General features: G+C 37.6%; 5 protein-coding genes across 6 annotated transcripts; 4 read left to right on the top strand and 1 right to left on the bottom strand.

The window, feature by feature from the left end:
- The first annotated feature begins 949 nt into the window (after positions 1-949).
- On the top strand, positions 950-12728 carry LOC110847856 (zinc finger protein 608). Its single transcript, XM_022095276.2, has 11 exons — positions 950-2312; positions 5024-6786; positions 6969-7080; positions 7178-7285; positions 7630-7692; positions 7797-7873; positions 7960-7982; positions 8111-10755; positions 10842-11147; positions 11215-11307; positions 11412-12728. The coding sequence occupies exons 2-11, from the start codon at positions 5233-5235 to the stop codon at positions 11471-11473; spliced, it is 5043 nt and encodes a 1680-aa protein (XP_021950968.1). The 5' UTR covers positions 950-2312; positions 5024-5232; the 3' UTR covers positions 11474-12728.
- Positions 12729-12859: 131 nt separating this feature from the next.
- Positions 12860-14459, top strand: LOC110841794. Its single transcript, XM_022087492.2, has 4 exons — positions 12860-13284; positions 13394-13508; positions 13579-13780; positions 13848-14459. Exons 2-4 carry the CDS (start codon positions 13443-13445, stop codon positions 14261-14263), a joined length of 684 nt encoding a protein of 227 aa, XP_021943184.1. The 5' UTR covers positions 12860-13284; positions 13394-13442; the 3' UTR covers positions 14264-14459.
- A 192-nt stretch (positions 14460-14651) lies between these two features.
- On the top strand, positions 14652-18530 carry LOC110863091. 2 transcript variants are annotated; one of them, XM_022112327.2, is made up of 8 exons: positions 14652-14864; positions 14935-16276; positions 16379-16409; positions 16476-16600; positions 16684-16786; positions 17145-17194; positions 17944-18116; positions 18198-18530. In XM_022112327.2, the coding sequence occupies exons 1-6, from the start codon at positions 14838-14840 to the stop codon at positions 17146-17148; spliced, it is 1632 nt and encodes a 543-aa protein (XP_021968019.2). In that variant the 5' UTR covers positions 14652-14837; the 3' UTR covers positions 17149-17194; positions 17944-18116; positions 18198-18530. The 2 variants fall into 2 exon arrangements, with proteins under 2 accessions (XP_021968019.2, XP_035702548.1); XM_035846655.1 differs by having other exon boundaries at positions 14657-14864; positions 17145-17490; positions 17572-18116.
- Positions 17330-19403, bottom strand: LOC110863090. The gene is made up of 7 exons (XM_022112326.2): positions 18806-19403; positions 18560-18737; positions 18362-18498; positions 17951-18271; positions 17792-17878; positions 17559-17706; positions 17330-17474 (listed from the first exon to the last, which is right to left on the bottom strand). The coding sequence occupies exons 1-7, from the start codon at positions 19184-19186 to the stop codon at positions 17416-17418; spliced, it is 1311 nt and encodes a 436-aa protein (XP_021968018.1). The 5' UTR covers positions 19187-19403; the 3' UTR covers positions 17330-17415.
- A 327-nt stretch (positions 19404-19730) lies between these two features.
- LOC118434017 lies at positions 19731-24622 on the top strand. The gene is made up of 4 exons (XM_035846656.1): positions 19731-23075; positions 23208-23272; positions 23364-23399; positions 23474-24622. Exons 1-4 carry the CDS (start codon positions 22883-22885, stop codon positions 24608-24610), a joined length of 1431 nt encoding a protein of 476 aa, XP_035702549.1. The 5' UTR covers positions 19731-22882; the 3' UTR covers positions 24611-24622.
- Positions 24623-24729: the final 107 nt, after the last annotated feature.

Here is a 24729-nt window from a genome sequence, read left to right as displayed (position 1 = left end):
GCGTGTTTATGACAGATGGTATCTAATCAGCACACACCGCATTGTCAAGCGTAAAAATAAGCCACACGTTCAGTTATTTCAAGTAAAGACTCTTATGAAGCAGGTACATACATATGTGTACATAGATACAAATGATTGACTCACACTTTTGCATAAACTCATCATCGGTTGGATCCTTATAGAAGCAGCTATACAAATAATCCCTTGATTTTCTTTTATCATGATAGCGACGGATGTGACCAAGAATATCAATATTATCTCTTATTAAGAGATTCAATAACACAAAGCACATTGATGGTGGATTCAACATACCAACCAGCCAAGTATGTTGGTCAAGCGTGGAAATGGTTGTTGATTAGTTTATGCAGCCCGTGTAATAAAAAATGGTGGGCAATTAGAGGCTAGATGAATGAATGACAAGTATTTACGAATCCATTTGAGCTGGGTGCATAGAGAGTGCAACGCATGGATAATGACATTACACCCATTCACTCGCTTCTTGGAGTGATTAATAATAGCAGCTTGTGCGGCAGAAATAAATGAAGTAAGCTGTCTTCGTGTCTCCTCTTCTCGGAAAATATGTAAGTGCTTACTTATGGCCAGCTTATGTTTTAACACGCCACATTCGCTACTCACTTACTGCAACTCTCAAGTATTCAACGGAGATTGGATTGGACCCGAAAGATTTACCAACACAAAACCAACCAGCTCTTTTCTGCCTGCTCTTCGCCTTTATCCTCTGCTTACCAATATTACCAAGAAGACGAAGAAGACGACAACCAAGAAGAAGAAGAAGCAGGCAACATAAAACAGAATGTGGAATCCATCGGTTTTTACAGAGGAAAGTGGCGTAGGAAAGCTGGTTAAAACTGAGGTTGGAACGAAACCTCGGAGGGCGAATTTACTGTACGGCACTTTTAGTGCTTGGGCAACAGAGTTAAAGGGGATGGGAAGCCAGTTCTCGAAATATTGCTGAAGGCGGCAGAGGCTGGCTCTTTCCCCTCTCTTCTTCTCCTCCTGTTGTGGAATAATAATAATATTGCCACCAAAGTTTCCAGTTCATTCAGCGTTTTCCCATCTCCTCCTAAAAAACACCCCAATCACGACAGTCTCATTTTACATTTCTGAACAATTTTTAGCACAGATATTCGCAGAAAACGGCACAAGTTGCGTTGGTGGACAGACAGAGTGGATTCAAAGAAGAAACGAGTGATTATTATTACACAGAGCGAGAGGCGAAACCATTGTGCAGCGTTGGTCCGAGTAGTGAACGCTTGGTTGTGAGTTTGGGAGTCTCTTTCTCTGCCATACGTACAAACCACTACTGATATCTCTGCACCATAGTCTTCTTAACGAGGTTTTTGCCTATACACAGTTGGACAACATAGCCTTATAAATATAACTACATGGTTTCGTGGTGGATGGGGATACTCGCGTACTGATACTGCTGTGTGGTTTGATGATACACAAAAAGCGTGTGTGTAAGACAATATAGATGATTGATTAAATGATGTCTCTGTCTCGTATGATGACCACCAGTTACACCAGTTAACTAAGTGAGACGACACTTGAAATGCTGCAGCAAGTGAGGTGTCAATGAATAGTAATATTGTCTGTGAAAACAAGTTAACCGTTTGTTTGGAACAAACGCCAACATCACAAAATACTTAATAATAGCAAACCAGAAAACACGGAAAAGGAAAGGACCACACACAAGGAACGACGAACGCTTTGGTCGTCGCAGTGGAGTTTTGGAGCGAGTGGAGCCTACAACAACAGAGAGTTTTTAATATTGGCATACTAATTAGTGTAGTAACTATCTGATTTACTGTGCCGCATATTATACAGCACGTAATAATAATAGTAATAATAATGCCTTTTTAATTTTGAGTGGCCTGAATACGACAAGTGTTGATGTGTGGAGCTGTGATTGACCGCACACACGTTTGGAATACATAGTTTAGTTTTAACTGATATAATACCAAAATGTGCTTGGTTCATCTTTTTGGAAAGATCTCTTGGTTCGAATGAGCGATAAGTTGTTGTGGGTGGATGCTTTACGGTACCGACCTTCACCTTGCTCCGTGGCCTCTTGAAAGTTTTAAAAATAATTGGAAAAGGGCGAAACCAAGAGTAAATAAATATGTGCGTGCGTGTGTGTATGTGTAAAAAATGGTCAATTATTTTGAGTAAATCAACAACAAGGCTTGGATTATAAATTTCGCAGTAATGCACAATGCTCAACATTGCCAAGTATATGCATACATGAATGGAGGATAAATTAATAATTAACAGGATTCTAAATTGTAATGGTGAGTCACATAGTCATATTTGCATTGAACATATCTGTGTAGCTCTAGTATCCTTTCTTTCTGCTTGACCATATATGCTCATTTAATATGCATGCATACCTACAACTAGTATTATCAGCTACTCGTTTGTCTGCATAGTTTTATAAATATTTTGTACGTTACATTTGTGTAATTGGCATATGCGTAAAGTTTGACACATAATGTGCCAAGCCAATCACTTTTTGCTCATATGGCATATAATAAATGGCATACGTGACACTATTGTATATTATTAGTGCAATAGGGCAAAAGTTTTCTAAGGAATAAAGGATGCATACATATTTGCAAAGAAGGATAATAATAGAGGATTATTATCCTTTGCAATATTTTACTGGTAATCTGCTTACTATGAAAACTACTTTATTTGGCTTGGTGATTGCAATCTCCGTAATAAATGCGTTTGTCCACACTGATTACCGAAACATTGGACGGATCCACAAAGTTTGACCATTTTGTTAATAGGAAAATTAGACATAACTTGCAGAACTCTGAAAATACAATTGCAATTAAGAACCTCGAAACTTTGAAGAGGGCATGAGGAAACAACAAGCCAATGATTGAATTGACTTAATAATCGTCCAGAATTGAATGGATTATTATAATTAGAGTTTATCAGTAGGTGACTATCTATTCATGATAATTCTCTTTGATATGATTGTTTTCAGTGTCAGGAGGTTCAGGATAATGAACTTATACATACATAACTAATATGTAGGCATAGTCAGGCACAGGAGCATATGTATGGAGTGAGTAGTGTCTTTGCAATGTGTGTTCTTTAATTAGAGGCAGAGATTAAAATAATGAGAATTAAAATGAAGACTTTTTATGCTTTATGAAATAGCAACGAGGGCTAATCTTTCTTCATCACAGAACTCATCAAATTTGCGATAGGTAATTAATACATGCAGGGATTTTCATTTCTAAATCATTCAGATGACATTCCTAAATACACAGTTAAAAGTTGCATGCAATAATTCCAATTTGTAGAGTGTTAGATTTATGTATTGAATTGCCTCTATAGAGTGGACATTCAACTATACACTGGTGATTCAGATTAATGTTAAATGTCCTCATCAGCAGCAGGATCATACTACTTGTAATTTAATTTTAACAAAAGTATGGGCCTTAATGCATGCATATGTACATTCATATAAGTGCATACATATTTATTCGAGTAGGCTTTGCAAAAGGTGAAAGAATTTTCTTGTGCGCAGCATATAAAAATAATGATTCAGTGCAGCAGAGTGAAAATTGATGACAACTATTACACGCATATCACATTACAATCAATCAAGTCGAGGACGTGGATATAAACACGAGTAATGGAAGATGAGAGCTACCATAAAAATGATGGCAACGCAATAAATAGTTGTCCAATTTTCCCATTCTGCTCACATTTGCATTCCGTCTTCTTGATCCAATCATCAAGTCAATCCAAACAGAGTGGTAAGCAAACCGACAATGAAAGCAAATAATCAAAAGTTGCAAGTCTTCAATCTCATTTGCGCTCATGTCCATGCCAAATCCAGTCTTACCACCAGAGTAATCAAAAAAACATCTCGCAGAACATGATCAAGTATTCCGAGATTGTAGACTGAATGCAAATAATAATGCCAGTTCCTCGCCTCCTCCTCCTCCTTCTTCTTCTTTGGTTTCTTGGTGCAGCATTCGCCAAGAAGGATCTTAATCTCTCATCTTGTTTCGGTGGGTATAGGCGACTTGGCTGGTTGGTTGCTTGGAAAGAAGTCGTAGTCAGAGAGTGTGGAAAGGAAGAAGAAAGATTTGTACATGCGTAGAATGCAGTCGACTCGATACCACAGTCGTACATGCGGTGGTTGGACTTGGACACATAAAGGGATATCTTCTTCTTTACAAGACATTTCGTAGTTGGTAGTTCAAGAACATGTTTTTCAACCTTCTTTTTAAGATTCTGTTAAAACCAGTGGGTAAAAATGAACAAATTTCATATTTCTTCGTGCTCATAGAAAATTGACACTTTGATCGCATTTAATTTATTCCTGCTTGAGATTTTTTTATTAAATAAGTACTAAACATATTCTGTTATACTATTTATTTTGGCATGCGTGATGGCATTGGATTCTTATGCAGTCATAAGCAGTTGATTTACATTTTTAAACATTTTTCTTAACTGCAACTTGGAACTTGGACGAGTTCCACAGATAATGTAATGACCAAAGTATTAAACGACCACTCAAAACTCATATTATTATTATGCAGAATGGAATGTTGAAAGGATGGTGAAGTAAATGAGACACATCACAATTTCGCTGGCTGGCAACAGGGTTTACTTCAGTTCTTAATCCGTATGTGTGGTGGTATATTTAACAGGCTTTTAGACTGTATGTAGAGAGACAGAGAGACTATGCAATATCCATACGTGTATGCATATGTATATTCCAAGTAGTCCATAATCCAGGCTATTTTAAAGATTAAAACTAAGCCCACAAATGCAGTTTATACTCAAATGCTTATGCATGTCAGAAAATATGAAATCATGAGCAAATATTAAGAAAGACATGAATGCATACACAATAAGTAAAAATATTTGTATTCTACAATATGTCGTTATTTTCCCAATAACCAATATCATTGTGCAAAACAATGCATTTGCATTTAATCATTGGTACGAATGATTGTGTATTGAATTTCAGGCCTCTTGGAGTAAGCAGACCCCTTCTATCTGACCACCGCCTCCAAGATCCTCCACGAGCAAACTGAACGCTTTTCAAAGTGTTTAGTTATTTATTCTTGTGTCCGTCTTACCACCCTCACTTTTGCAACGCATAGTACGTGGAAGTGCAAGTTTTTTTAACGTGGGGGGTGTTCCACGGTGGAACTACTATGTGAATGGGATTTGCAAATGAATGACGTCGGCGGATCTGACAGCGGGCCTAAGGGCCTAAGGGCCGGCAAAACGAGCCGCACATCAGATGCCAATTTTGAAGATGACAGCGAATGGGATGTAGGGATAGGAAATTTAATTATTGACTTGGATGCTGACATTGCGGATGCTGAACGAAGAACAAACAACAACGAAACCACCCGAGGAGTAACTAATACCTCTGCGACTAGCAGCTCAGCCGCCGCCATCGCCACCGCCGCCGCCGCCGCCTCAAATAGTAACAGTCCAATTCACGCAATCAGTCCTTCGATAACACCGCCCATTACTTCTCAAATGCATATCCCAACAACTTCCGGCTCTTCCGGTAGCACCTCATCATCAGCGTCTTCAAACAACTCCACAAATAGTATCACCACCAGTACCACCTCAAACGCTTCCTCCACCAAGGGCAAGACCTCCAACTCTGCCCCATTTTCTTCCAAGAATAATTCTACAGGAGGTGGGACTGCAGCAGCAACGTCTGTTGAGCTATCCGGAAATAATAGTATGGAACATTCCGCAGTCGTGGATCCCAAAGGACTGAAAATGAAGATAAAGCGAACCAAGACAGGAACAAAGAGTGGAGCAGATGAAAAGCACGAAATTGTCAAAACTGATTTAAACACTTCTGCTTCTTCCTTGTTGTCATCCTCAGTTAGTAATAGTAGTAGCAATAGTAGTAGCAGTGGTGGTACTGGTAGTATTAATAATAATAACACTGGTGGGATCGTTTCAAATAGCAAGACCAGTCTTGGTGCAAGCAGTTTGAACGAGTCAATTTCCTCCAAAGGTCATTCGTCTTCCTCTCATAAAGACAAAGATAAAATTAAAGACGGAATCATGATTGATGTGGACAGTGTTGTGGGTGGAGGAGGAGGGGGAATAAACAATCATGGTAGTGCAAGTGGTGTTTCTGGAACCAGCATAAATAATGGTCTGAACAAAGATTCCGCCATAATCAACAAAGATTCTTCTACAGTGTCTGGTACGGGAAATGGTGAGCAGGCAAAGAATAAAACCCCAAGAAAGGGAAAGGAGCCCCATAACAAAAAAGTCAAAAATGGCAACAACAATAACAACAATAATGGAACTTCTAATAAAAAGAATGAGCAGCGAAACAGTAACTCAACTTCATCATCGGACACTGCTAAAAACAACTCTATTTCTCACACGATCAAGGACGGCAAAGATTATTTCACAGCGACAGTCAGTCTTAACGTTCCAACAATTGTCCCCAATGTTTCTTCTGCTTTCTCTAAAACTACGCTTAAAGTACCAAACTCCATCTCATCGTCAAATGCACAAAATTCCATTCACTCCCCGTCCCCCGCATCAGTCGATCCTACCAGAAATCATAATCATTCTTTAGTACCTACTACCAACACTTCCGCATGGGTAGCCGGATCTCCGAACAAGGGAATGGAGAAAAGCTCGTCTTCACAAAATCTATCGGCTGAAAACAAGGGAAATAATGGGATTCAGTCTTTTGGAAGGAAAGTGAAAGCGATTCTTGATGGGAACCTCGATAAACAGGTAACAATTTTTCTGACTAAACAAGCAAGTATTTATTTTATTTTAATCCTCCCACAGTACATTTAGTGGTGGCAATGTACATGTGACATGTGAAATGCATGCATGCAAATCGATAATTAATTCGTTGACACTGAAGCACTATACATTATAAAGAAATATGTTGTATTACTTTTACACTATAGATGCACCGAGAAGATGGAGTATCTAGCAGCACAGGGTTATCAGCAATAGCATCCTCCTATAGAAATTCTTCTGAAAATCCATCATCTATTTCAGCCACTGTAAATCACACTGGTTAGTTCGAGCAAATATATAAATTTGTAATGATGTGTTTGCAATTTAGATTGAAAAATTAAAACAAACTTAGAAGCGAGCAATTTTATATTCATAGGTCCTCCACCAGGATCTTCTCCCAAATCTAAAAACTTTCAATCAGGCTCGTCGCAAGATGTTTGCATTGGTACCAGCGTTGGGACAGTGACTGACCCAGAGTTTTTAGGTCTGAAACAAATCTAAGACAGGGGACAAGTTTGGGAGTTTATTAAATCATGAATGATCATATACATATCTTCCATGTTTTTATGCTGCTTCTATATTCAGCTGTACTACAGTAGTTTGGCGTTATTTGATTTTTGTTGTTACTTGTTTGTATGAAGGGGCTTTGTTCTAATCCCATGTCTTAAGCAGATGCAAAATTTCCAATGTATGTAAACGTCAACCGAGCATTTATAATAATATTCGTTCTCAATTTCATCATTCATGATTTAATAAAAGCCGTATCTCCTCAAACGAAATCATTTGCAAACTGGTCCTCTATCTCACGCTCTCTTTGAATCGGTTTAGGCCCGTGTGAACCCGGAATGGACATTCAATTGAGTGGCATTGTGTGGCACGAGAATGAAAATGGTAAGCATCATGCCAAATAATATGCATAAGTTACCGAAAGCAGGCAAATTTCAAGAAAATAGAAAATACCAGATAATGAGTATTAAATTTAATGTGATTTTCAGGTATTCTAGTCGTAAATGTCACATGGAGAGGAAAAACCTACGTGGGGACTTTAATAGACTGCACCAAGAATGACTGGGTACAAATACTAATAATTATAAATACTTTTTCATGCTTAATTATTTCCGCTCCAAGTCATTTTAAAATTATTCATATTTTATATAGGCACCACCTCGTTTTTGTGACTCGTAAGTCTAATTCATTCTTTTTATTTTGAGTAACAACAATAATTATAATTATCATTTTAAATTGGACAAACTCGTTATTTATTCCCAGTCTAAATCATTAAACTATGTTTGTATTTGCTATTTTTTAGACCAACAAGTGATCTTGAAATGAGGACGCCAAAAAATCGAGCAAAACGTGGCCGTGGTCAAGCTGCGACGCCTGTAAACGAGTTACTACCTGATGTGCGTGTAGCAAATGTAAAGCTTCGGAATGGAGCCAAGGGACGACGTGGCAGTGCTACATCGAACGCTTTTGTTGCTCCAGCTAGTCCATTAAAAGGTTGCAGTGTTGATCAGTGGCCTAAGCGAAAAACTCGTGGTAGTGAAAATGAAAGTCAGGATGAACCAACACCATCGGGAGGAGGAGGAGGAGGAGGAAAAACGACCAAGAGACTTAAAGTTTCCATCAACAAGGAAGAGAGAAACAAGGACCGTCCATCAAATAGCCCCGTTCCATTATCTGATCTCGAAAAATCAAGTGGCCCATCATCCCCTGCCCTCATTGAATGTCCTGAGCCAAATTGTTCCAAAAAGTACAAACATATCAATGGGCTGAGGTATCATCAGTCACATCAGCATCAGTCACACGCCCACAACAATTTTGCAGAAGACTCTGACTCGAATGCGTCCACTGCAAGCACTCAACTTGCTACTCCTACCGATCAGCAACCGAGCAGTAGTGAGCCCATGGCTATCGATAACATTTGTGATATGGACGACGAAGCTTCTCCAACCACGATGGATGAGTTGATTTCTGTTTCAAAACGACCATCAGGTTCAAATGGAAACTTGGCAAAAATTGACGATTCCTCAATGTATGACCCTCAGGATGAGAATGCTAGGATTAGTGACAAGGAATATAGTGATACTCAAAGCTTGCCCCTTTCTTCTATCAGTGGAAAAAGTGCAAATAAAAGTGGCAATAATAAGGTTAATAATAAGGTGCCAGAGTCCGACTCCAACAAGTCATTCGAGTCCTTAAGCAAAGACACCTGCTTATCATCCAATGCGTCCTCAGTCCCAAGGGGAGCAATTCTAACCGTACCATCGTTCAGATCAATTGGCCATTCTATCCATTCATCTCGCGATCAGGAAAACACTGTGATGAAACCTACGCCCATTTTGCAACCAAAAGGCATTCCTTGGCAGCCACATGTTCACAATCCCGTTGTTGCACCCCACACGCAACATTCTCCATCCTCCACAGGGATTACGCTAAATATCCCAGGAGAAAAACACACCGTTTCCACCTCCAAGGACAAGTCCTCGGAAGGTCATGCTAAGAAAAACAAGCACAAAAAGAAGAGCAAAGATAAAGATAAGGATGGCAAATCAAAGTCGGATTTGAAAAGCGACAGGTCATCAAGTAAGGATACTGGAGCGAGAATTGGCAAATTTTCACATTTATCAAATTCTTCCGGGGCATCCGAAGGCAGAGGACCGTCTGCAGATGACCTTAGACCTTCCGTAAGAGAAGAGCTCAACTTTGGAGATGGAAACAATGCCGGCGTTGTAGGTGAAACTAGGGACGATCCACTAAGTCCAGCCTATTCAGACATATCTGACGCTAATGACTCTGGTGATGCAGACTTGAATGTGACGGTGGTAAAGGATGGAAATAATTCGGATTTGAAGAAGGACACCCCAACCGTAGCTCCATATTTTTCTCCATTTTACACTCCCTACATGGAGCCCAAACTTGCCGATCCAACACCAGTAGGATTGTCTCCCTCAGATGAGGCTGAAAAGTTAAAAACAGGTCAACAGCATTCTCACATCATGCAACAAAATTTACCCTCGTCAGGACCACCCCCACCTTCGTCTTCCTCTTCGTCGGTTTCCAATGCTTGCGACGAAAGTGGACGATCTCCTAAAATGGACTTTCCTCATCACCCCAAGTACCTCCCACATCAACAGCACTACTTTCATTATCCATATTCAAATTATCACTTTGATCAAGGGCATGGCCAGTTCAATAATGTAATGTCTGAAAACTCTTTCAATCCTCCACGTGGATTTATATCATCGGATGAACGAGACAAGGAAAAGGAAATATCAGGAGACGCACTTAAAAACAAGCTCCTCGAGCGAGATATCAAACAGGAACCTGGACTAAAGGACGGTGGCCGTCCTTTAAACATGTTGGCTGACGATAAGTTTTGTGGTGAAATAAAATCAGAATTTGGATCGTCTGACTATGAGCAACCTCCAAAATCAATGTCCCATCATTACATGCCCCATCAAACTTGTAGCAAACACTCTAAAGATTTGTCATCGAAACAACGTGACGACATGAACAAGGGTGGTGATCATTTTCGGCCGGGTGATAAATCCAAGGAAGATTCTGATAAGGAAATATCAAAGGAAAAAGACAAAAACAACGAAGGGGCAAAACCCACAATGGAAACAACCGGGCCTCCACCGCCTCCAACAGCCGGATCATATGCATACATTCCTCAACCTTATCTGCAACCAGGTTCCCCATTCGGAATTCCTTTTGACCCTGGACATCCACTTTATCGTCAAGTCCTTGTCCCAGGTCCTTATGGAGGTTCCCCATATATGCATCCGGGTTCTATGCCCCGATACGCCCAACCATCCGGAAACACTTTACCCTTACCTGAAGACTTGTCTCGGCCACCCAATGTCCAGCAGAATACAAGTAGTGGTGCTGCAAAAGCTCTGGATTTGCTACAACATCATGCTCAGTACTATCAAGTACATAAAATTCACGGTTAGTTTAAATTAAACGTTGTCAATCTTCCAATCTTTGCCGTTCCTGCTTATCTTGAAAATATCTTCTCTTTTTCTTTATTGTAGAGTTGTCGGAGCGTGCCCTCAAATCACCCAATCCAAGAAGTGATGTCCCACCTCACGGGGTTATACCGTCAAATACACCTACATCTCCTGCAGCAGGCGGCCTGAGTGGTTCAGGTGGTGGTGGTCAAGGCTCCAGAAACATTGGAAGTGGTGTTAATTCCGCTGGATCTCCAAACATGTCATCATCGTCAAAGGTGTCTGATCTGTCAAAAGAGTCCAAACTCGGAGGAGGTCTTCCACCTGGAGGGCTCATAAATGAAAGTAGTCATTCGCCACCAACGCAACATCACCATCATACACACGTTGGTAATATAAAAACCGCGCGAAATTAATGTAAAAAATTTCATACATAAACTTATTTTACATTTAACAGGCACAATTACCCATCACCATATCACCAATCACGTTGGGATCGGATATCCGATTTTGCAGGCGTTTCCTGCCCCACACTCCCCCCATTACGGAGGTAAGAGTGGAAGATGAATGTGTCCACCAAGGATCAAAAAATCACATCCACAAAAGTGTCACACACACATACTTATAACGTGTCTGTCTATATTGCACTTGCAGTGCTTACAACTCCACCAGCACCTCCTGTGATTCCTCCGTTCCCATCGCAGAAACCGACTTGACACTCTTCTTCAATTTCATCATTACGATCTTATCGAGGAAGTGGTAGTGAGGTGGCGAGTGTGTGAATCAATGATGTGTAATGATTAACTTTCCTTACTCCTTCTAAACCATCTACACATATTTATATGTCACCTCCTGCTGGTAATATAGCCACCCTTTCAGTGAATTTCTACTTAAAACAGCCTATAAAGTGACAATGTAGCTTTTGATACAAATATATCATTGATTGAAAAGAAGCTATCTTAGTCGAAATTAGAATTCTATGTGAACTGTATAAATATGCAATGCCGTCGTCGCGATGTCATCAAGTCTTGTAGTACATATTCAGTGGCGGTCGTAGGTATTGAAGTTATTTTATTATAGTCCTAACTTGTGTGATGAAATATGAATCTTTAGTGATTAATTCATAGGATGCAATATACATAAATACATACATAGCTTCATATTAAAATGTTTTTTAATGCTTGCTCCATCAAACCGTAACTTATATTTATACTATTTGTAACTTATTTGTAACATGTAACAGATTCTCATGACTGAATTGTCCGCTCATTTGACTGAAATCTTTAGTTGGTAATAATACAAAATTGTTCGTGGTTAACATGTAAATAAGCCGTTGGTACAAACAAGACTTTCATTATTACATTTTGGTTTTCTTTTTTTTTGGGAGCAGACATTTCTCCACAAGCCGAAGGGCCATATTATCCTACTCGCATTATGGACTGATTAATTACACATCCCTATTATCTGTAGCTCTGTAATGTTATACTAGTTTGCATATTCAAAAATATATAAATTCTCCCCGAAATAAGAAGTATTGTGAAAATAGGTTTATTTTGTGGATAAACCGCTGATAAAGGAAACGGCCGCCGTTAAGTGAGAAGACCATGTTACCATGTACTCAATACTTGCAAATACAATTACTGTATCTATCACTGTATAGTTCTTATATGGTAATCAACGTAACACGATAGTTTATCGTTTTCTATAACTTAAAAAAACAGAAACTGTCAACCGTAGAAGGAGAATTCCTCTTGTTGTGTTCAGAAGCCTTGTCCAGTACATGCTTTCTATTAACATTTTTTAGAATTGTTATAAAAATACATATTGAGAATGTTCAATATGCGCAATTTTATAAAGACTACGGAAAATAAAATGTATTCATAACGTACATTCTTTTGTGAGATTTGTAACCCAACCGATTTACAATTTAGTAAACTTAAATACAATAAAAAGTGACAGCTTCACGCATTCTACATACGAAAAATTTGTCAATATGTGTTCTGAATTTCTGAAAGCGATTCTGCTCTACTATTCCTCCACAGAGGAAGCCAAGAGGTTATCACTTGCATCTGGTTAGTGGTTTGACATCAAAACATTTAAAAGTCTAATATTTCCATCTACTTATTATGGCCAAGTTCATTTCCATTTTCTTGATTTCTACAAAGATATGCTACATATTTAATTTTGTTTTGGAGATTCAGGGAGGAAAAAGTTTTTCTGTGCCAGTAAAGGTGCTACGTATTCCTGCAGTGACATCGCTATACGAGAAAAACTGAAAAATATCCCGATAATTTTGAAACCTGAATCCGGGTTTCGGATATTTCCGAGTCAAAGCGGAATAGGATGATTCAGCGGGATGAACAATCTTCCAGCCTTTATTAGAAATAGGTCTCTTAAGCAAAAGTACATAAGAAATTCTTATATTTTTCTGTTACGGTTCTAAAAATATTACGGTGCCATCAAATTAAATATTCTCACATTGGTCAACGCTATACGTGTAAGCCGTGTTTGGACTTTTTTGAAGAACGTAAGTGTGCTCTTTACATTCAATCATAATCCTATCATCCAAACACAATTTGTGAGGTTATACATATTTACATACGTACTCATATCTACATATTTAATTATTTAAATAGGCACATATGTAGGTTACAAGTACGATACTCGAACTGGTAGACACTGGAAATGGATAATGATAACAATGTGCGAAATGAGAATGACGATGGAAGAATAGAGTTAGGAGACGAAGAGGTGATTATTGAAATGCTATTATCATTACGCTATACACGACACGGTTTAGAAGAATTATGTTTCTGGACAGATTGCACTAAGGCGTAATCAACTTTTGATGTTCGGAGTGGTGCTACTCGGAATTTTGTCGATATGTTTAGCTGTGTCAATGCCATCAGATTTGGAGTTAAAGATCGTCATCCCATCGGATGATGCTATAGTTGCAGATTCCTCCTACGACGGTCTGATTACGCCCAATATTCCTGCACTCATCAACACAACGAATTCCAGTCGTAAGTTTTTTTTGCTTAAAAAACTTTTCTGGAAACATTTTTATAACTGTCATGTTTATACTTAAAGGTGTCCAAGATTTCGGTCTGCAAACCAAAAATGTGATTGCTGAAGAAATTCATGATCATAATGATGATGACGAAGAACGAATCAATGAAATAGTTAAAATATTTATGGATACCGAAGAATTTGAAGACTTTATCATAGACATTGAGATTATAGATTCCATTAAAAGACTGAGGAAAGCCAAGGATTATAAAAAACGACAAAATACCGTTTTTGATGATTTATTTAGGCAAATTGAAACACATTTTATTGGCGATGACCCCAACGGCGTGAGAATTATTCAAAGAGTTGGAGAAAAATTGGAAGCACGTGCTCGTGACAGAATTGATAAAAGAAGAAAAGATCGCAATGACAGCCAAAGAGATTTTATTGCAAAAGAAATTTACAACGACTTGGAGCAAGAAGAAGACCTGAGTTAGCGTTTATTTTTTCATACATATGTCATACACTTCCGGGACCTGAGAAAAACATTTTGGTAACTATATTTGGTGTCGTTTAAATTACAAATACTTTATGTCATGTGCATTTGAATACTGCGTCTGTACCTTTGTCAAATTCTTCCTTTTCAGATGTTGAAAAAAATAAATTTGACTTGTATTCAAGTTTTAATTTTTACATCATTTTAGTTTGCACGAACGGCAAATTTTGTAAGAGGAAAATATACAAAAGTTCGAAAAGATTTGTGCGTTATACATAAGTATTAGTCATCGTGTTTACGTTTACCGTGCGAGATAGGAAAGATGCCTTTGGTGATCTAATTTTAGAAACATGTTATGTCCTGATTGGGGCCATCGTGAATGGCTACAAAACATGGCTACAAAACATGTACATATGTATCTGCATCTGTAACTGCAACTTGACAGATACGATGCTAAAGGTTTTGGTAGGTTAGTCAAAAATCAATGTTTATTAGAAATCCAGTTTGTTGATTGCCAACGATCCAGAAGGAGTGTATTCAATATTTCCTGTTTAAATCCAAATCTAAATACAACTATGGCTCATCCACTTTTACTTCCAAATGTGCGTAAGATTTCCTCACGTACTTATTTGTTTAATTTGTGTACATGAAAAACATGATTTTTTGTGTTAGATTTTGGACAACATTTTTTGCAACTTTTCACTATTAGACTTGAAATTATTAAGACTTGTTAACCTGGACTGGAATCATGCAGCTTGTATTGCAATCTCAAAGCAAAACATTATAAAATTTTATTCATCAATTGATTTGAAGTCCTACCAAGCCATTTTTAACCAATCCATTGTTCACCCACATACGTCGTTCAATTTTCACTATAAAATTGCAGACATGAGAGACTCACAAGAAGTTAAAAACTTTTTTGAAAATTTTAACTTTCATGAACACATTCGCTCACTTTCTTTGACTATTGGTGGAGATTTTCTCAGTTTTAAAGATTTGATGCATGTACTTCGTCTTGTCCCAAACTTGGAGTGGTTGGGGATTCGATTTCATTACTTTAAATGCCCAGAATTAGAAGAGGAAAATTGCGTAGCAGAAATTACACCTTTATTGTCGCTGCGTTGCATAAACATTGAAGTGCAAAGTTACGACGATTGTTGGAACAGTACAACCAATCTCATATGCTCCATTGCTAAAGCTGCACCACACTTGGCAAAAATTCACCATCCCATGTTTTGCGTCCCCCCAACAAAATGTAGAATCACGTCGCAAATGAACATTTATCTCACCGAACTTGTTCTGGAGGAGAGCTTGACTAGTTCGTTGGCTTACCTGAATTTTATTATAAAGTTGAATAACGACAACATTCGCACCCTCATGCGCAAAAACTACCCACTCAAGAATTTATATATCAATATGTGGTACCCAGACGATGAAGAGTTGTGTGTGACAGCCAAATCCTTGACAGATTTACTATCGCAGCTGTCCCCCACGTTAGAAAAGCTTGGATTGGATTTCCCATGGCGAAGAGAGGTGGCTTATGAATTCAAATTTCAATTTCCAATAAAAACTCTGCAATACTTATCTCTCAGCGGATTTCAAGGCTCATTGGTAGGGTTGCTTAATAAACTTCCGAATCTGAGCAGTATCGAACTTTCGCAAGTGGATTTGTTTGAGATCTTACCAGCTTCACAAATTGTCCGAAACTACCCCACGGTCTGCAAACTCAGGCTAGATTTCTGCATCCATCAAGTTGCTGGAGCAATGAGTCGATTGTCTAGAATTTTTCCTAACTTGAGATCCCTGTGCCTGAATCATGCTAGCGATGAGATTTGCAGAATGATTTTTAAAAAGATGCTGAACCTAACATACTTGAGATTACGTGGAGATGACTTAACGGATGAAGGGATTACTGGAATACCTGCTGAAATAGCGAAAGAAAATAATTTAATCAATTGCCCAATGGAAAAAGGGGTCGCCTTACGATGCTTTTCATTTGTTGGTGATCTCCCAAGTGAGAATTACATGACATTCGTATAAATATTTGGCACAGGGACATATGTATGTGTACTGATGGACTATGATTTTATGATCTATTCTATACAAATTCCATCAGAATTACGAGAGCTAAAATTGGAAGCGTACAGGTAAAATTACCCTGTCTAAATATTGCTCCATTTCGCTTAATCTTACCAACTTTCCTCGACTGGCAGATTAACTGAAGCTTGCATCAAGCACGGAATTGTCCATTGTATGAATCTTCAATTTGTAAGTATGGACACAACACTGGATAAGAACGATCCTTCAACAATTGTCACAAGGACGTTTCGTCTGTCGGGTAAGTTGAAATTATATATTTTGTATTCTGCCCATTTTATTTTCCAACGTTATCATTATTAAGTTGTTGTTTTCCTCTACCAGAGTATGGGAAAAAATTATTGGCTGGCGATAAGGAAGTGACCTTAATTCTTCAGCAAGAAGTGGAAGTGGATGAAGATGAAGACGCGGAAAAATTTTTTCGGATGTACGAAACTACTGGAATGGTTACAGATTTGTTACTTGCCTAGGATTTTTTTTGTTTCTGCATGTTATGAATAGATTCATCTGACAATTCTAGTATTGAGTTGGACAACCACTCTCAATGAAAAAAGTTTGAGAGATATTTTTGCAAAATTGTGTATGCTTACGATTAGACATTAGCTAGAATATGCTGTGTATGTATAATTTGCATATTATATGTAGATGTTTGAGTTAGATGATGCATTATGATGCGATGACGTCAACTAACTTGATATCGTTTTCGAGAATTGACCACCTGTTTGAAGTAATTTTGTTGATTGATTTACATCATTGTTTCAAACAAAATGCACTCTCTTTTACAGGTGAAATATTCTCCACTCCGACATGCATACCAATCGGGATTATGATACAGGTTTGTAAACTTATTTTCATCAACAATAAATAACAGTAAGCTGCATGGTCACTGAATTTCATATTAATCTGTATTCAATTAAAGAAACATTTCTCTATATACTATGATGTATCTATGTGCAAACATACTTGTGTGTGTGCGTTAATAAATTTATTTTAAATAATTATAAGGTACAGAGATTCAAGATTTCAATAAAAGTGTATCAGTCTTTTCGTTAAAGATTACCTACAAATTGTTAGCTTTGCGCACTGAATGCAGTTGTTGCGACTCGTCCGATTGACTAAAAATCAAAAAAGGTAATAAGCCACTCATCCTCAGTACTAAATATATAAAAATGAATAGTTGTTATAATTTATTGACATACTTGGACCCTTCAGGCCTTTCCCATATGCAGGGACTATCCAATTCCATACAACTGCCAACATAGCAATGTGGCATGTAATCAGCATTACGGATGAAAACAAAATCGCAGTATTGATAAATGCGTAGTATATCCCCGGAGTCATTGGTCTCTATATAAAAAAATGTATCGTCATGTCACTATTTTTACCTACTTAACAAGTTGTTAACAACAGTGTGCAAACTAAAACCAATTACCTTGAGTAGCATTGAAACTACTAACAGAAACTGATTTGTACTTAAAATTGTGAATATCCAAGTTAACATCCGATTTTCTTTTCTTATCTGTGAATTAATACGTGTAAGTTTGCTCCGAACTGTATCAAATCACAAAATTATGATGTATTAAGGGCTTACCGCAAAGTACCCAATAATTAAGGATAGGACTGCACAACTTATCCCAATTGGGGCTACAACCAATGAGGAGACCCAAACCACGGTGTTGTCCTGATTAATTGTGGGGGCCATTGACATAATGCAGGCACAAATCGTCAGTTGGGTGTCAAACATGATCAAGCTTTGGGTAAAAAATAGTCTTTTGCAAGAAGTCTCCAGTTGTCTGTTGCCTTCAACCCTCCTCAAAAACAGCTTTCCTTGCTTCCAGAACCTGTACGCCATGTAGGACCCCAGAATAATGTAAGGAATGACAAAGACGGAATAAACTGCCGACCCAACATACTGGAGGCAAGAAGAGACAAGAAAAATATTTAATGACTTTTTTGTGCAGATCAACACCCTCATGTCTTTAAAAAAATGAAAAATACTCACAAAGAAAATGTCTTTTTTCAAAAATGTGGTGGTAAACGTGAGCAAAGCCCACATAATTGGAATGGTCAACATCAAAAATATTAGGTCAAAAGGATTATGGTACTTGGTACCGCGTCGAAAATATATTGTTGAAAAGCCTAAAATTGGAAATAATTGTTATTACACTCTACACTGTAGACTTTGTTGTATTTTTATCACCTAAGCAGACGGTAAATGCAATGTAGAACACAACTTCATCAAATGTGGAACTTGACAAATAAATCCACCGTCCAGTCACAATTGCTCCCATTTTGAAAAAGAGGATGGAAATTCCCACAAATATCCACACAACGCATGGAGTCGATGACCGAAAGCATAGACAACATTTGTAGGGCAACTGATATCAATTAAAATGATATATTTTATTGAGATGGCAAAATGTGTAAGTATTTGTGCTTAAGTTACCTCGGGTTCTTCGTCGTAATTTCCATCCGTTTGAACGGCGACAGAACGGAATTCAACATACTCCTCATCTTCATGTTGGGACACAAAGTTGTTTTCAAAACCTGAGCGTACTCCGTTTCCCGAAGGCAAATGTGGGTAAACTTTAGCTGTTCTGGTCGCCAATTCATGAACTTCCGTTGTTTTATCCACCTCGCCCGATTGAAGTTGTATTTTTCTTCTGTCAGAAGAATTAGCTGCGGTCTTAGATTTTCGTATTGCAATATCAGGTTCATGCAGAAAAGCATCATTCACTCGAGTGAATTCCTCCCAATAGTCGCTTTCCATGGTGGACATGATCTGGGGATCAATTCGAAGTTGAGGAACACCAAACAACTGAACCATAATTGAGCAGTCCCTGAAACACTGTTGAATTCGACTTTGTACTTGCCTTGCAGTAATCTAACAGTAACCTAATCAATGCATTCTTGCAGCTATTCAAATCTTTTTATTTTTTGAAACAACACTTTAAATAGCGAAAACTTTCCTATCATAATAAATGTTTATATCAACCAAGATGATTTTACGATAAATCGTAGTCTCTGAGCTTGTGCCAACAATTCCAACACCTAATAAACACTAGCTACATACTAAAAAAAGTACGTTTGTATGTGTGTATGCAGTTATTGCTAGCATTGTCTCGTCGCCTGCGAGTCACTGGTGCGAGCAATGTTTCGTAATTTATGTAGCAAAAAATTGCCACATAATCGAGCGAAATAATTAAAGCAACAATACACGAGGGGCAGTAGAAGGTACATGGTTCTTATTGTGAGAAATCGACTACAAACATATATTGTCCGGCACTGAGCAAGCATAGTTTGAGCAAAGTCATCGGCATTATATATTTAAATGGCAAAAGAGAAGTTGGTTGGCTTGAACTTTGCAGATCGATGATATGGATTGCAAACAGCTTTTTATGGACTTTCCATTTGGAACTTGGACAGAAACAGGGAAAAGACTAGGAATTCCCCAAAGAACAAAAATAAAACCAGTTGATTCCATATAATTTCAGGAGATGGTTTTAACATCTTTTTTATTTTCAAAAACGCATATTTGTAATCTCTTTTCTTGGGTACTTTCAACTGTATGCATATTAACTTATTCACTTTTCTTCTCATCTTACTAATAAAATTCTGCTACATGCTTCTCACACAAAATTCACGAGCTATGTAAAATTTTATAATTTCACACATGCCTTTATACATAAATATACCATGATTATGCACTAATTGACTCTGCCTCTACATGAGGATAAATATAAACCTTTTAGTCGTCATTTTGTCGCACTTGACGCACATGCAGTTGTAAAGGATTTTCAAAGAAATTCCCACGTGTCTGCCCATCAGATTTTTCTAATTTCATGATTCTCTTGCTAAGTCTGTTGATAATTATCATTAATAATCCATTGAAGCAGAACAATGTTAAGACGACAGCCGAAAGAATGTAGATTTTTGCTCGCAAAGAACCATCAGGGTCCAACCCTTCCGAATTGTTCTTGTCAGCTATAACGCTGTTGTAGGTTGCTGATGGACTGGTTAACAGTGGAAAGGATGAATTGTTAGGAGTCGCAGGGAATCCTTTTGGAGACCATGATAATGGCGATATTTCTTTTAATATTAGCTCAGTATTGCTGCATGGCACTGTTGAATGCATCACTTCTCGATCATGGACCAGTTGACAAGAACACGGGAGTGTTACTTCGAGCGCTCCAGTCGACGAGGGAGGGCTAATTACTTTATAAGGTTGAGTATCACAATTAACAAACACGTCCATTTTTGACTGGCCCAAGATTGCATATTTGTCAGAAGTCAAACGTCTAAAATATGGCAGGTGATTCAAACCTAAATATTGACATTGAATTTCACAGAAATCTATAATATCTTGAGTAGAATTTCTTATCAAAGCATGAAGACAATATTCTATCCTGGGGCGGTTAGCAAGATCTGGTACAAGACATAATTCTCCAGATTCGCAACTACTTGGAATTGCAAAACTTGTATGTTTCTCAATAAGGATTTGTGTGGTAGGATGTTCGTATTGACAAATATCTGCTACTGTTCCATAATGCCGTAAAAAAGGTATCGGAATCATCACTGACAGTTTGTATTCAAATTCAGCCTTCTTTAACGGAACTAAAATTCTAACTAAATAAGCCTTCGACGTGAAGACACAATCAGCTATTGGAGCCTTGTAATACATGGACAAATCGTCGGCAGCTATAGTTAATTCGTATTTTTTGTTTTCTTTCATTTTCAATGTTTGTTCAACTTCTTTCAATGTTGCTGCCAGAGAGTCCTGTGAAATTAGAGAGTAAGGAATCATTCCGTCTCCACAAGTCGAAATCGCTTTCGACCACTTTGACGAAATGTAGATATGTTCCAGAAATTGGAGAGTTTGCAATGAGCTATAAGCATTCGTTGCAGCCGAAAACCTATTGAACCCCGTCACCCTGTTCTTATTTAATGCTACGTATTCCTCAATGAATTTGGATAGCATAATTTCATAGAGTGTATCATTCATCTGGAAATTAATTGCCTCGTGGTTTAGTTTCTCGTAAACCACTTGTCCCAGCGGACAATTCGCTAATCGTTCATGCACATAATCTGTTGTTTCTTCCATTCCCAATGTGTACGAGGTGAAATGTGGTCGGATTTCATTGCAATCGATTCTCTCGTCAATGTTTGCTGATTTTGAGGTTGAATTAAGTCCAGAATGGTGGCGAGAAATTGTTCAGCCACAGAGTACTGTGGAGTATGATTTTTTCAAATTAGCATTTTTCCACTGTACATATATACTTACTAGAACATAATCCTATTATTTGCACCAACTAACCATGTAGTGAACAACAGGGCACGCCATACTATCCCAATTTTCACCAAATGCGTCTTGTTCACTGCAAAGGGTAGAAAAGTTGGCTGGCCACTTGATATTTAAATTTGATGTGGTCCATTCGGGTACATCGATTTCGTAAATTACAGGAATATACGTGTTGTAGAACAAGGGATCCGGGAGATCTCGTCTCACTGCCCCAGCCACGTAGTAGGTTTTATTATCTTGATGCAATGATATCATGGGCTGGCCCAACGTTATCATTGGAAACAAAAGGAGCGTCTTCAAAAATATATCTGTTGCACATATTTAGATGAATAATCAAAACTAATTATTAAAGATGTCGCATTCAAGTAAATATTATTTTTACCTGCATATGAAAATAACTTGTCAATAGTAGTGTTCATGTCACTTGTGGTGGACGACTAATTTAAAAATAGAAATAATGATTACTCACTTAATCTATGTACGATTTTAAGAAACTTATCATCAATGTCTCGTGATGATTATCTACAAGAGATCTCATTAAACTTGACTAACTACTTATTACAAAATATGCATGTAAGTATGATATAGGGAAATTTTAAATTATAGTAGGTTCATAAATTCGTTATCACCTCCGGATCGAATGTGAAAGTGTATTGCAAAACGAAATAACGGACAATAGACATAAACACCATTGTCTCATCACCAAGCTTTTGGAGGATAACCAATATGCATTATTTTTGATGCAGTGGAATATGTACTTTTAAATAAAGTTTTTTTATTTATCTTATCAACTTGTAGACGTAGGTCAAAAACCATTAGCATGATTTAAGAAATTGAGATGTGTAGGACCCGATATTTGTTTATATGAAATGATTTACCCATGTACTTGTTGGCTGGCCCCTTCATATTTAGTTTAGGATTAGTGAAAAAAATGCATAATCTTATTGTACTAGAGTTTGTATAATTTAATGATTGAGGCGAATGGAAGATTGAAAACCTCCAAATTACGCTGCAGACTCTGAGCAATAGTGCTCCTCATAGTCCTCATCATAAATCTCGAGTCTAATTAAAATTTCTTTATTTGCTCACAACTTACTTATCTATTCATACGGAATTACCTAGTTAGCTGTAACCTTAGCAAACATATTTAAGTACTTTCAGTGCAGAAAGACCAAGTGGTGGATTCTAAAATAGATTGATAACAAACCTATTATTTCGTAAAAAATGGAGCCCTCCTCATCTTTCCACAATGTCGTAAGTCAGGCTTCGCACTTGGTGGAACAAGTTCTTCAAGATCACATTAGCGATCCAGAACAAATGACCCAAAGTCTGAAAAGACTGGAGACGACTGGAAAACGACTTCTAAAATGGGGTCTAGGTCATGGCAGTCAAAAAATTGGAGCTGCTGGAGATTGTGGTATGAACATAATTCTAGATATAGATACATATGTGCTATTCTTGTATATATGTAATATATGATACATTACACATTATAGATAATACGTATATTTACGCGTGATGCCATAAATAGTTTCCTTTGTGTGAATAGGAGAGTGGTCCAAGGATGAAAAGATGCCTACCTGCAAAATTAAAATTCTAATGCTTCCAGCAAAGGTTCGAAATTATTGTTAATATTTTAGATACTTTGTATTGTAAGGGCTATGAGTGTTCAATGGGAAATGCTAAACTTAATATTAAATCCCAGATTCGTCATTCAATTTGGTCTCGACTGGATAACAAGGTTTCATTTTTCATATTCATTTATATTTGCAAAGAAATAGTAGTAATTTTACTTTCTTGTAATTTTCACCCCAGGACATTCTGAATCTGAGGTCTGTTAGTCAACAAATGAGAACAGAAATTGATCATGAATTTGGGCTGCCTATCGTATTGAACACAGAAAACGATTCAATTTATTTAATGCAAAATATAACGACGCGTAGTTGTTTTGTAACTCGATTAGATAATTTGCTGCACTTTAACTTTCTTCCAAGCCCTAATAAGTTGAAATATCTTCGCTTCCACCATACTGTCAAACTTACTGCAGGAGAGTTGGATCTCATACTCAGGAAATTCCCTTGTCTTTGGACCGTTTCATTCTTCAATCAAAATCAGCTTCATGAGTACAGGGATAACAAAATGCAACTGGTGGTGCCAACAGATTCTATGCTATTTATGAACATGCTGCTTCAGAAAAATAATATATTTGGTATCGACTTGAAATACAACAACATAACTACTGATGTGGAGTGGAAACTGGAATTTTATCCATCCCCGAAAATTGCAGCTTGCAAGGTCGGCTATGTTCATGTGGAAATGTCCAGTCATCCAATGCAACTTCAAGGCGACGTTTTGGCATATCTGGGAGAGCAACGAAATCTTTATGAATTGAAAACTGAACTTGTTGGCATCAATTGGAATTGTTATTTTGATGTCATCCGACAAAATCTAAAAACATTGACTGGACTGTATTTGTTGAGCTTGAAATGTACAGTGGATGAACCATTTGACTGCAAAACCCTGGAAGGATGCGAAAACCTTAAATTTTTTTCGATTGGTGGAGAGAATTCTTTTGTCAACACTAACATTGGTGGATTTCCTTACATCTCGATCATCAGAACCACTAGATTAACATCATTGCAAAAATTGCGTACATGTTGTATGGGGAAGGTATACCTAACAAAGAACGAATTCTCAGACCTGAAATGCAATTCAAAGATTTTGATTCGAATATCGCAATCAATGATCGATCAGAAGGAAGTTGAGGAGATGAAATTGGGATTCAATTTGAACTATTCTGAATCTTTTGAGACAAATGACGGAGAGGAAGGGGACAACGTAGAGTATGTTGTCTTTGATAAAACTGATGTAAAATCCTTCAATCCCACTATGGGCCTTAATCCAGCGCTTATCAAAGGGTTACTGATCACAACCTGGCTTGCTTTTTGTTAATGCATGGCGAGATAAAAAAAAATTGTACTGATACATATTCACTTGTTTGTACTACACAAGACACAGTAAATAAATGAAGCAGTAATGAATATAAATACAATTGCGAAATACTTTCTTGT

The sequence above is a fragment of the Folsomia candida genome, unplaced genomic scaffold (genome assembly GCF_002217175.1).
Source record: "Folsomia candida strain VU population unplaced genomic scaffold, ASM221717v1 Fcan01_Sc001, whole genome shotgun sequence".
Lineage (NCBI taxonomy): Eukaryota > Metazoa > Arthropoda > Collembola > Entomobryomorpha > Isotomidae > Folsomia > Folsomia candida.
Note: the sequence above shows the minus strand (reverse complement) of the source record. Positions and strands in the feature narration are given on the sequence as shown.